The following is a 12,789-nucleotide window of genomic DNA, read 5'->3' as shown; positions in this document are numbered from 1 at the left end:
TTATCAGATTCAGAAATGTGACTGAGTTGAAGGTTTATTTCAGCAGAGCACAATCAACCTCTCTACATTTTCAAGGTCTGTGATATCAGAACAATTTAAGACATTTCTAAATAACCTCCATACGTTTTAGTGTGTCATTTGAAAACATTGTTTGACGTGGATTGTGAGCTACTTTTCTAGCTGATGTTTTCATAACTTTCCTTAATATATATTTAATTGTGTACATTTTGCAATTTAACAACCCCAAATTGCTAGGCCGTGTTTGATTTGTCTCAGTGAACATCCTGCTTCATTTAATCTGGCACACAGTGGACAGAGGGAGGCTGCAAAACATCAAGCTCACATTAGTCACAGCTGCTCTAATGGGATTACTGTTGCTAAACTAATCAGTTCATCTCGTGAGGCTGTGGAAACATTTAGGGGCTGACAACTTAAGTGAGTTGCATGAGAGCGTACGAAGAACAGAATCAGATAAAGTGGAGCAGTTTGTTTAGTTAAGAGGAGAACAAAATAAACAGATCGTGCCAGGAAGACAAGAGAGGTCTGTACAGTCTCTTCCTTCTGCTCCCTCCTCCTCCGTTATATAACTCCACACTGACAGGAGGCTCATTATCTTTCCTGGGCTCCTTAACAGAAGTGTTTTTCTCCTTTTCTCTGGCCTGTGTATTACAGCTTACTAAAATGAGTCTGAGGATCATTGTGGTTCTGGCTGTGTTATGTGGGGTGACTGGGAGCCCCAGTGTGACAGTCAGACCTGAAGCTGACTACGCGATCACGACGGTTCATCCCAACAGCGTCCCAGAGACAGTGGAGGAAACAGAGCTGTTTGAACAGGTGAGGAGGAACTAGCTTTGATTTGGAATCACGTTTCTTTTCACTTAACTACACTTTTTTTGAGTTTCTCCACAAAGAATCAGGCAAAAGCACCACTTCAAATATTGTGCTTACCAGAGATGTTCTCATAACTTTTGGGGAAATAGGTCATTTAGCATTAAAAAATGGTTTTATTGACAAGTGAGTCTTAATTGACCCAAACAGCTGTTCTTTATTTTTTTTATCTAATCAATTTTCTCCTGTGAAAGACCTACAAGTTGCCAGGAGCATACTGCTGTCCAAGAGCAACTAGGCATTTGAAAGTAGTTGTTGAGACAAATGAGGCGCACAAAAGAAAAACTACAATTTAAAAAGAGGGATATATATATCTTTGTTTCAGACATTTCATAAAGACCATTCTGTACATAGTACAAAAGCCATTATATGTCAAATCACTGAGTTTTCTATACCAACAAGGTGAAATGTTTCTAAAATCAAGGTAATAAATATGTGTTCTGCAGTGGGTCAAACATCAGGGAGGAACAACAGCTACAAAACAAAAGTAAAGTGTCAGTTTTTTCGTGGCTCCACAAATTTAGGACTTATTGTTGAGTCACAGTTGATGTGTGTAAATACAAGGGACGGTGGTCGCGTTAAAGTCCAGTCTAATCAGTGGATAACGTTTTTCTTAGGCCTTCCACTTGTTCTTCTTCGCAGGCAGCTGCCCTGTAGACTCCAAGTATTTCTGGATGATTTCGTCTTGTGTTGCCTGCAGGCAGGGCTGGTATCTGCTGTACTCCATGGTGTACTCCCCTTTTCCCTGAGTAAACATCAGATAAAGCATGTTAGTTTATCAAAGCTGTTTTGAACTTTAAAGACTCCTCTGAATTGATTGGTGGAAGTCATGTCAACAACCAGAAAGGTACCGGGTACCAGGAACCCGGGTCGCCGGCGTACGGTGCAGGTGCCCCAGGCAGTTACGCCATGGCCGGGGCCTTAATTTTTTATACGGAATATGTAGCATTTGGTCTTTTCATTGGAATGCTTCTATTTTAGAAAGCTTGTCATCCATTGATGGATAAAAACACAGGGAATAGCATTCACTATACAGTATACACACTACAGATGTTGGCGTTTGGAGGTTAAACTTACTTCGGTGCAGGAGCGCAGCTCTGTTGCGTATCCGAACATGTTGTTCAGTGGAATCTGTTGAGAAATGTTCGTAAATTTGTCAAATACCAAGCAAGGCGAAGCATAAGAGACAAAAAATGAAACCTGAAGACTGCAGATGAATGCTGGATGTGAGTAATTTACAAACTGGACTCACATCAGCACACAGGGTTATGTATCCCTCTGTTCCGTCGTGTTCGGAGATGACTCCATGCCGGCGGGTTACACCAGCAATGACTGCTCCCTGAAACTCCACAGGTGCTACGATTTCCACAGACATGAGGGGCTCGAGGATGGCCGTGTCGGCTCTCTCCATAGCTGAGGAGAGCGTAATGCATTACCAAACACTGACAACAACAGACATGAAATATGAGGTCAGATCAAACAAGACCCTCACCTTGTTTTAGAGCACCCTCTCCTGCACGGATGAAGGACATCTCGCAGGAGTCCACCATGTGATGCGCTCCATCCTCCAGGACGAACTTAACTCCTGAGATCATGTGCCCGCTCAGGGGTCCTTTCTCACAGGCCTCCCTGAAGCCCTGCAGCATGATGGGAAAAAACAATTAATCACATACAAAAAAGAGCATGTCTTAGAGTTCAAGTAAACTTTGTAGATTTCTACATTAAAGTTTGGGAAACAAACCTTTTCGACAGCTGGTACGAACTGCTTTGGGACGTTGGTTCCAACAGTCAGGTCTTCAAACTCCAGGCCGGTCTGATGCTCGCCTTCAAGTGGCTCAAGGTATCCAATAACTTTACCGTACTGCCCAGAGCCGCCGCTCTGCTTCTTGTGAAGGTAGTCAAACCTGCAGGAAAAAGGAGCACATAAGTACGCAAATCAAAACAAACGCCAAGGTTAAACATTCGGTAATTTCTTAGATTAATATAAATTACTGTTATATTTTTAAAAAAAAAGAGGTACAACAAATATTAGTGCATTACTATTAGATACATGTTGGATACAGTGGGGCAAAAAAGTATTTAGTCAGCCACCAATTTTGCAAGTTCTCCCATTTAAAAAGATGAGAGAGGCCTGTAATTTTTATCATAGGTATACCTCAACTATGAGAGACAGAATGAGAAAAAAAATCCAGGAAATCACATTGTAGGATTTTTAATGAATTAATTGGTAAATTCCTCAGTAAAATAAGTATTTGGTCACCTACAAACAAGCAAGATTTCTGGCTCTCACAGACCTGTAACTTCTTCTTTAAGAGGCTCCTCTGTCCTCCACTCGTTACCTGTATTAATGGCACCTTTTTGAACTCGTTATCAGTATAAAAGACACCTGTCCACAACCTCAAACAGTCATACTCCAAACTCCACTATGGCCAAGACCAAAGAGCTGTCAAAGGAGACCAGAGACAAAATTGTAGACCTGCACCAGGCTGGGAAAACTGAATCTGCAATAGGTAGGCAGCTTGGTGTGAAGAAATCAACTGTGGGAGCAATTATTAGAAAATGGAAGACATACAAGACCACTGCTAATCTCCCTCCATCTGGGGCTCCACGCAAGATCTCACCCCGTGGGGTCAAAATGATCACAAGAACGGTGAGCAAAAATCCCAGAACCACACGGGGGGGCCTAGTGAATGACCTGCAGAGAGCTGGGACCAAAGTAACAGAGGCTACCATCAGTAACACACTACGCCGCCAGGGACTTAAATCCTGCAGTTCCAGACGTGTCCCCCTGCTTAAGCCAGTACATGTCCAGGCCCGTCTGAAGTTTGCTAGAGGGCATTTGGATGATCCAGAAGAGGATTGGGAGAATGTCATATGGTCAGATGAAACCAAAATAGAACTTTTTGGTAAAAACTCAACTCCTCGTGTTTGGAGGAGAAAGAATGCAGAGTTGCATCCAAAGAACACCATACCTACTGTGAAGCATGGGGGTGGAAACATCATGCTTTGGGGCTGTTTTTCTGCAAAGGGACCAGGACGACTGATCCGTGTAAAGGAAAGAATGAATGGGGCCATGTATCGTGAGATTTTGAGTGAAAACCTCTTCCATCAGCAAGGGCACTGAAGATGAAGCGTGGCTGGGTCTTTCAGCATGACAATGATCCCAAACACACCGCCAGGGCAACGAAGGAGTGGCTTCGTAAGAAGCATTTCAAGGCCCTGGAGTGGCCTAGCAGTCTCCAGATCTCAACCCCATAGAAAATCTTTGGAGGGAGTTGAAAGTCCGTGTTGCCCAGCGACAGCCCCAAAACATCACTGCTTTAGAGGAGATCTGCATGGAGGAATGGGCCAAAATACCAGCAACAGTGTGTGAAAACCTTGTGAAGACTTACAGAAAACGTTTGACCTCTGTCATTGCCAACAAAGGGTATATAACAAAGTATTGAGATGAACTTTTGTTATTGACCAAATACTTATTTTCCACAATCATTTGAAAATAAATTCATTAAAAATCCTACAATGTGATTTTCTGGATTTTTTTTTCTCATTCTGTCTCTCATAGTTGAGGTATACCTATGATAAAAATTACAGGCCTCTCTCATCTTTTTAAATGGGAGAACTTGCACAATTGGTGGCTGACTAAATACTTTTTTGCCCCACTGTATATATATATACAACGCCCTTTGCTCTGTACACTACCCTCACCTCTCTCTTATGAAACCTTCCTTTCTATCATATCCTTCCTTATTTTAACCCTTTTTGTAAACACCTTCCAGACGACAGAGAAATGCTCTGCAGAGGTTTTGTTTCCGAGGGGGGAGCAGCAGAGCTCTCCTCAGGTCCAGGCCTCGTGTGAGGCGCACCTTAAAATATATTAGTGCATTACTATTAGATACATGTTGGATATACCTAGGTCACCTATGGAACCGAGCATTATATGTGGCAGTTCATGTTAAGAGAAGACAGATATCTGCTGGAAGTCTTGTGGCAGCTTGTAAGGTGATTCAGAGGAGAGGAGAGGAAACAAAAGAAAAGAGATCTGTCTCTTTAAAAATAAGGGGGCAGTCCTCAAAGAGCTCTGTCTAGGAGGAAGTGGGAAGTAGTCTTTCCATTTACACACAGAGCTGCGGAAACCTAAAAGTTTCCACCTGTCAAAGAAACAGGCAGAAGTTTCAGCGTTTCAGTTACAGGCAAGATCAGACTCCCTTATTTAAACACTTTTTCAGCTGTACACTTCTTCACCCTGTTGTTCTTTTTAGGTATTTGCTTTCCACTTTTTTCCCAAGGGAGGTTTTCCTTGTGTCGGAAGCTTTCCCTATCTCTAGACAAAAGCTTCACCTGCTGACATCTGAGGGTCAAAGTCCTTAGGAGCCAATCCCCGTTTTTCTCATTTCCTCTCTCACCGTCTGCACTCTCTTCTCTCTGGATTAACAGCTGGACATATTGGTGGAAGAGGAGGCAGAAGAGGATGTGATGGCGACAGGAGAGCTGAACCCCAATCATTACCAGGCGCAGAGAGCAGCCAAAGTGGTCCAACACTACCTCAACACCCGCTATGGCTCCCCATACCGGCTGCTGGGACTGCACAAGGTCCACAGTGGAAATGCAGAGGTCAGCCAAAGTTTAACGCCTATAGTTTACTCTACAGTGAAGTTTAAATTCCTACTGACTGTGGTTATTTGTCACTTTGCTTTTAGGATGTTGCAGACTCTGGAAGAAAGTATCAGCTGGAGATCTCAGTGCAGGAGACATTAAGCAATGTAAGATGTGATTTGTTTTATTGTACTGTGACACAGGCTTACGTGTGGATTACATACAGCCATGTGTTCTTTCATTAAGAGTAGCATGTTTCAACACATGGGGAAGCTTTTATAATGTATTGTATTTTAGAGGGACAGTGCCCCTTGTGAAAACAACATTTTGTCAATGAGTCAATAATGACTGTACGATAATAAAAAGCACTCTTAAATTGGGATTTTCCATACACAAAACAATGTCAATATATTTTAAGCTAATCATAGGCTACATTTGTGTTTTAAAGTGAATAATCCCTGGCTTTAGAGTGAGCAGGCCAGACAAGCTTTAACTAAACAGCAGATAAAAAGGAGGCAGTGTGGTGCAACACTGACTCACCGGCTGCCATGGTAACATCTGGACAACGCCCTTTGCTCTGTACACTACCCTCACCTCTCTCTTATGAAACCTTCCTTTCTATCATATCCTTCCTTATTTTAACCCTTTTTGTAAACGCCTTCCAGACGACAGAGAAATGCTCTGCAGAGGTTTTGTTTCCGAGGGGGGAGCAGCAGAGCTCTCCTCAGGTCCAGGCCTTGTGTGAGGCGCACCTTAAAATCAACACCACAGCTCAAGAAGAGGCCTTGTACCAACGGTACAAGATGAACCAAAGCCTTTTATCTGCACAGTATATACCTGGTAAGAAAACAAACTCTGCAAGATTTTGCTCCTAATCAATGCACGGAAGTCATGCATTACACACCATGGGCAGAGTGATATTGCAGCAGTTGTGGATTTCAACACTAAGCTTTTGAGTGAACTCACTGTTCCTCTTAATATATATCACGACACAGAAGGCTGACATTCTGAACCTCTATTGTGTAACCTCCTGTATATTATGAGCCCATATAGTGTGTTATTTTCAATAGCAATTAATATCTCAAGTATTTTCTTGATCAATCAATTTTTTTTTGTTTGGTCTAAAAATGTCTGAAATTGATTTTAAAAATCTATGTTTTCCCAAGACTTAACTTTAATTAAAAAAGTTCCCATCTGAGTACAAGACTTAACCAAATAGAAATGAACTTGTTTCCTAACACTCTGACATTGTGACCAACAGACAGCTATGGTCACATTGATCCTGACATGAAGCCTTTCTGGCATCTCTGCATTGTGGCATCCAGCTTCATCATGCTGAATGAATCCAGTGAAAACACTCTGTACAACATGGCTCAGGTGGCCAACATCACACAGCTAGTAGGTTTCCTTCATCCATTTTGAATCTGCTCATTGAATAGTGGTGGTTTTTTTGTTGTTGCAAATAATAGATTGTCAGACTCTTTGTATTATTAGTCGAAAATGTTCGATCATAGACCAAATATTTTACCATCATGTGAAGTCTTCAGCTGAAATAAAGCTGTGTGATGTGACAATGTTGTATTTATGTTCGACTCGACTTCAACGGTGGCTTTATTGATTTATTTCTGCTGCAGGCAACTGAGAACGACCAGCTGAAGTTTGACTGTCACATACTGTTGCATGACATGGTGTCCCAGGTAACAAGTGATTCAAATATTCTTAATGATAAAATCTACAATTATTTTTACTATCACTCTCAAAGTGAAATCTTGACTGTCAGTCAAATGACTGAAGATGGAGGCCTTGCTTCAGGAAAACAGTTGCTATTTTCCTTGACAAATAACTAACATTATGAATATTAATCAGAATAACTGGTTGATAAATCAGCTTATAAACTCAGGACTGGATGAATTTAAGAGTAATCTAGTCTGGTACGTACCAGTTGGGGAGAAAAGTTACTCCCATGGTGAACTGTTTGATGAAGTACCACAAAACAGGAAGACTACAGCAGTAAATTCCCTAATCTGGAGCAATACTACTTCTCTCATGCCAAATATATGCAGTATTTAAGCTTTAACATGAAATCTCCTGTTAATCTGACAATCTGTTATTTTGGCAGGAAATCATTCACTGGAAGCTGCTGTTCACATGGTCTCCTCAAGAGGGCGTTAAAGTGCTGCAGATGGAGCAGCTGCCCCACTGCCATGATTGTGAAAAACCTCCAAACATAAATTGAACTGCTGACATTCATCACACTGCTACCACAACAAAAAACAACATCCTGATCCTTCTCTCTTGTACTCAAATATTGGAGATTAAACGCTGCAAATAAAAAGCTATCACATATAAATGATGACATTATAACATTCTGCTACCTTTGCAGAAGTCTTGGTTGCTATTGGTTTAGCGAAAATAAAGAGTGTGTGTGTGTGTGTGTGTGTGTGCGTGTGCGTGTGCGTGTGCGTGTGCGCGTGTACTTACTGTACAGTACTGCTGATCGTCTCTCTGAAAGCCACTTTGGGTTTTCCCATCACACAGGGACAGTTGTATTCCCTCTCCATCCTCTGAAAATGCAAAGCGAAAGAAGAATAAACCAAAAAGAATACCAGGTCAAATATCTCTGGTTTAAAAAGAGAAAACTTAAACATGAAGAAACTTTTAAATGCAGAGATTGATCATTCATTTCATTTACGTTTGATTTCCTGAGTAATTTGGGATCTCCAGTAACATCATCAACAACAGTAATTATTTTCTTCATTCAGATTAATTATTGGTAAAAAATAGTTCTAAAAGCAGTGTTATTTTGCAAATAACATTTTTCACTTATCAAACTTATCAGTAAACGTGTCTTATTGTCTGCACAACATCTTGTCATAGCGATGCAGATCATTCTCTTATTGGGTACCTGGGAGTAGATTTCCAGATGAAGCTCGCCCATTCCTGAGATGATGGTTTCTCTGCTCTCCGCGTCATAATGCACTCGGAACGTTGGATCTTCCCTGGTGAAACGGCCCATACCTTTTGAGAATTTATCCAGGTCATTCTGGTTAGAAAGCAGGATAAAGAGAGAAGAGTTAATATATATGATTTAGTCTTTGGAGCCAGTATGAGTATTTCAAAGCAGCTTTTACCTTGTTATTTGGTTTTATTGACATGGAAATGACAGGCTCTGGGACATGAATAGATTCCTGTGGGACCAAATGACAACAAATTAAGCACAAGATTATTTATATAATGGAATTAAAAGGGGGAAAACTTAAGAAAAAGAGCTGATTTATTTCTCATTCAAATATAAAATCAAGTTGCTCACCATGGATAGGTTAGCGCCAGACCTGGATGTAAAAGTGTCTCCACTGGCACAGTCAATCCCGAAGAGAGCACTAATATCTCCAGCATAAACCTCCTCCACGTCCTGGAAACACCATGGAAAGAGAGAAAACAAACGAGTAATGTTTTTTTTTAATGTATACTGGAATAGGTTGAGTTAAAAGCCGTAATGTTAATAATGGAAAATTATAGAGTGAATATTTAGCACTTTCATGTCTTGTTTTGATGCTACAAAGATGGAAACTACGGTGTCACAGGGGATGTGGTTCACACTTGACTAGTGCCAAATGAGGAACCTGAGCATTTTGAGCGGTCACGTTCCTCTGCTGTTTAAAGTGGAAAACAGTGACCTCTGACAGCCTGCTGATGTGCGCAGGCTTGTACTCACCTCCATCTGGTCAGCGTGGAGACGCACGAGCCTCTGAACTCTGACTCTCTTGGCCGTGCGAGTGTTGTAGATATACTCTCCCTTCTTCAGGCAGCCCTGGTACACCCGCACATATGTCAGCTGGCCGAACCTGCCCGCCTGGTATTGTGAACAGCAGGAAACAACAAAGCATGCCATGTTAAAATGTTCCTGTAAAGTAATATTGCAGATATAAAAGATTAAGGCTAGTAACTGACCTCCAGTTTGAAGGCGAGAGCAACAAACGGGTTTGTAGAGTCTCTGGTTGGGTTCATTTCCATCTTTGTTGTTTCATTGGCAATGCTAACACAGTGGAAAACAACTTATGTCAAATTTCAAAAATCTGATATTAATTGGATATAATATACGGTCACTATTAAGGGCAACTTTCCATACACATTAACTACCCTGGTCAATACTCACTCATCATTGAGATTGGCATAGTTTTTGACTTCAGTGGGGTTTGGCATGTAATCCAAAACAGCATCTAGTAGAGGCTGGATGCCTTTGTTTTTCAGCGCAGTGCCGACCAGCACCGGAGTGAAGAGGCGCTGCAGTGTGGCTCTACGGATCGCAGCCTGCAAGACAGTGAAGTAACAAGAGCCTAAGAGTGGGGAAATTAGACTGTTTTACTTCCATATGTAAACACAGCGTTAATGTCGCAACTTAGGTATGCAATGAAAGGAATTTCTGATGGAGTTTAAGGTTGGATCGGGAAAAACCTTATGTTTTATGAGCATGGCTCACTTCACAACTTGGTCCCAACTAAAATATCTCAGAAACTGCAGCATGGATATCCATTTACCATAAAATGTGGTAAAATGATTCTCTGACTTTTCCACTAGCACCATAATGCGACATGACCTTTTAGATTGATGTAGATGCCTTAATCTGGTTCAAGGCTTTCATTTTTTAACAAGCAGTTTTTCAGAAACCTTGAAGGCCCCTGTTAAGATTTCATTAATTCACACATCCACTCTCTTTATAAGAGACAAACCTTCAGGTCGCTATTTGTTAGAGCCTTTTCCTCCAAGTACATCTCTCCCAAGATTTCATCAGCGTCAGCAACACACTCCACCAGCTCTTGCCGCCGGTCTGCAGCCTCAGCACGGAAATCTGCCGGGATCTCATCATAGCGGATAGCTTGACTGCAGGGAGGAAGAAACAGTTGTAACCTGACAGATAACGATTTCAACTGTAGGTATTTTAGTTTTACTGTAGCCTAGGTTATATTCAAATCACTCATATGGGATAAATCTAATCCTGCTACCTAAATAAGAGATACAAAACTCAATTCACACTACAATAGAAACATATCTTGAAGGTGAAACCCTCACCCAAAAGGTCCATCAAAATATATGCTCCTATCCTCTACAAGGTCGATGATGCCGCGTATGTTCCCCTCCAGGCCCATTGGAATGTTCACATAGGCTGCGTTATGGTTCAGTTTGGTTCTGTAGAAGGAAAATAGATAAACTTGAAATCATAAATACAGGAAGAAAACCAGAGGCTGAAAAAGTGTGGAATGATGATATCATGTCTAATCAAGCCTAAAAGAAAGACTTAAGCTTGTTACTGTGTGCACCATAAACACACAGCTGCATGAGTCTGAATCCAGAATTACTTCTAATTTTCTTGCATGAAGGTCTATTTCTCAGTATAATAAAAGTATTACATTTGCAAAATGTCAGGAACATTTTGAATCGTCATATCATGATCTCCTGGTTTTATCATTTGTATTATACATTAGCAAAACCCTTGTCTGTCTTCAGAGTGAACAGTAAATATACAGCATGTATCTATCAGTTTGCACACAAATTCATTTGACTAATGGTTAGACGATATTGTTCTTTTAATAGAGTATCTATTGTTACATTATCACTAATAATTTGATTAATACTGTACCTCATCTGCAGCAGGGCTCGGTTGGGGTTGGAGCCCATGCGGTCCAGCTTGTTGATGAAGGTGAGGAAGGGGACGTTGTAGCGTTTCATCTGCCTGTTCACTGTCATAGTCTGACACTGGACTCCCCCCACCGCACACAGGACCAGCACAGCACCATCCAGAACACGCAGCGCTCGCTCCACCTCGATGGTAAAGTCCACGTGACCTGGCGAAATAAAAGATACGGTGACCTCTAGTGAAAACAGTACGTTAAGAAGTCCTGATTTATTATGAAACCAATCCCCCACACACCCCCAGATGAAGTGGCCCATTTACTACCTGGTGTGTCAATGATGTTGATGTTGTGATTCTTCCACACAGTGTATGTAGCAGCTGACTGGATGGTGATGCCTCTCTGCCTCTCCAGTTCCATAGAGTCCATAGTGGCTCCAACACCATCCTTGCCCTTTACCTACACAATCAAGGGGAGGTAAACAGACCATGAAAGATTAAAACTGTACACTTGTTAATCTCACCTGAAAGCAAGCGCTTGATTAATAGGCAGTACATGGGTAACATCAGGTGTAGACCATTAAGAACCTGGAATCAACCTGTTAAAACTACTCCCTGCAAAACCCTGTACACCAAAACAAGAGAGTTGTTTCTTATCACTGCAGCTCTAATCTATACACGTACACACTGTTCATAATCATCAGTCCATGTACTTACATTCAGGAATTATTGTTTTGAATTTTTAGTAGTACCGGTACACTTCACCGATATATGTATATCTCATTTCAATTGGTGCTTTATATTGTAATTATCGATATACAGCTGCTTTTTAAACATATTTGTGTACATACTAGTCCTGTCTATTCTTTTCCTGTATGTGGCTAGCAGTGTTGTCGTTGTTTCCAGCCTTTATGTCTACCTATATGCAAGTACTTCGAGAGCAATGCGCAAAAAGTCAAATTCCTTGTATGTGTACAACTATTTGGATATCAAAGATTGTTTTAATCCTAATGCACAGACACACTCACCTCGTGGATCTCTGCTATCCTGCCAGTGTAGAAGAGGACGCGCTCGGTTAGGGTGGTCTTCCCCGAGTCGATGTGAGCGGAGATCCCTATGTTGCGGATTCTCTCGTTGGGATAGATCCCGGAGGAGCATGTCCGGCAGCTGTTGATGAGCACCTGGTGAACATGAAAATCAATATCAAAGTCCCTCTCTGTCTGTTTACAGATTATGAAACGCACAGGGCTAATGGCAGACCGGTATGAGGAGGTTTGGTGTCAAAGGGGTTCATCTCCAGACATTAACGTTACCTTTTTCAGAGTGACGCTTCCAGGAGCCAGGACATTAGATTTAGCCAAAGACAGACCCGCCTTTAGTACCCTCATTTTGAGAACTTATAGTTTGAGCGCGGGGCGGTCGTTTTACTCCTTTTTGTAACCCCTGACTCTGACAACCCGGTGAATGTCACGCCGGAGCCCTGATGGTTGTGAAACGCTACTTCCTGCTACTACGGAACCTCAGACGTGCCAATAATGACAAATTGCGTTTCTTTAAAAAATAAAGCAACAAATGTCACAAGAAGCACAATAATTGTAAAAGGTAAGGTTTGTGAGCCATAAGGATTTTATTTATTTATTATTGTATTGATATATGACATATAAAAGCAAAAACACTAG

General features: G+C 41.4%; 2 protein-coding genes across 2 annotated transcripts; one reads left to right on the top strand and one right to left on the bottom strand.

Moving 5' to 3' along the window:
• Positions 1-21: 21 nt before the first annotated feature.
• gfm1 (G elongation factor, mitochondrial 1) lies at positions 22-12,721 on the bottom strand. Its single transcript, XM_063907920.1, has 18 exons — positions 12,424-12,721; positions 12,139-12,291; positions 11,438-11,570; positions 11,120-11,324; positions 10,552-10,668; positions 10,212-10,362; positions 9,638-9,792; positions 9,433-9,517; positions 9,197-9,334; positions 8,792-8,893; positions 8,613-8,669; positions 8,387-8,524; positions 7,963-8,045; positions 2,630-2,792; positions 2,381-2,525; positions 2,141-2,301; positions 1,966-2,019; positions 22-1,633 (listed from the first exon to the last, which is right to left on the bottom strand). The coding sequence occupies exons 1-18, from the start codon at positions 12,496-12,498 to the stop codon at positions 1,502-1,504; spliced, it is 2,247 nt and encodes a 748-aa protein (XP_063763990.1). The 5' UTR covers positions 12,499-12,721; the 3' UTR covers positions 22-1,501.
• lxn (latexin) lies at positions 578-7,834 on the top strand. The gene is made up of 7 exons (XM_063907929.1): positions 578-834; positions 5,323-5,499; positions 5,586-5,648; positions 6,147-6,321; positions 6,743-6,879; positions 7,116-7,178; positions 7,601-7,834. The coding sequence occupies exons 1-7, from the start codon at positions 682-684 to the stop codon at positions 7,715-7,717; spliced, it is 885 nt and encodes a 294-aa protein (XP_063763999.1). The 5' UTR covers positions 578-681; the 3' UTR covers positions 7,718-7,834.
• Positions 12,722-12,789: the final 68 nt, after the last annotated feature.

The sequence above is a fragment of the Eleginops maclovinus genome, chromosome 18 (assembly GCF_036324505.1).
Source record: "Eleginops maclovinus isolate JMC-PN-2008 ecotype Puerto Natales chromosome 18, JC_Emac_rtc_rv5, whole genome shotgun sequence".
In the NCBI taxonomy this organism is placed as follows: Eukaryota; Metazoa; Chordata; class Actinopteri; order Perciformes; family Eleginopidae; genus Eleginops; species Eleginops maclovinus.
The sequence above is the reverse complement of the archived record's forward strand: the minus strand, read 5'-3'. Positions and strand labels throughout refer to the sequence as shown.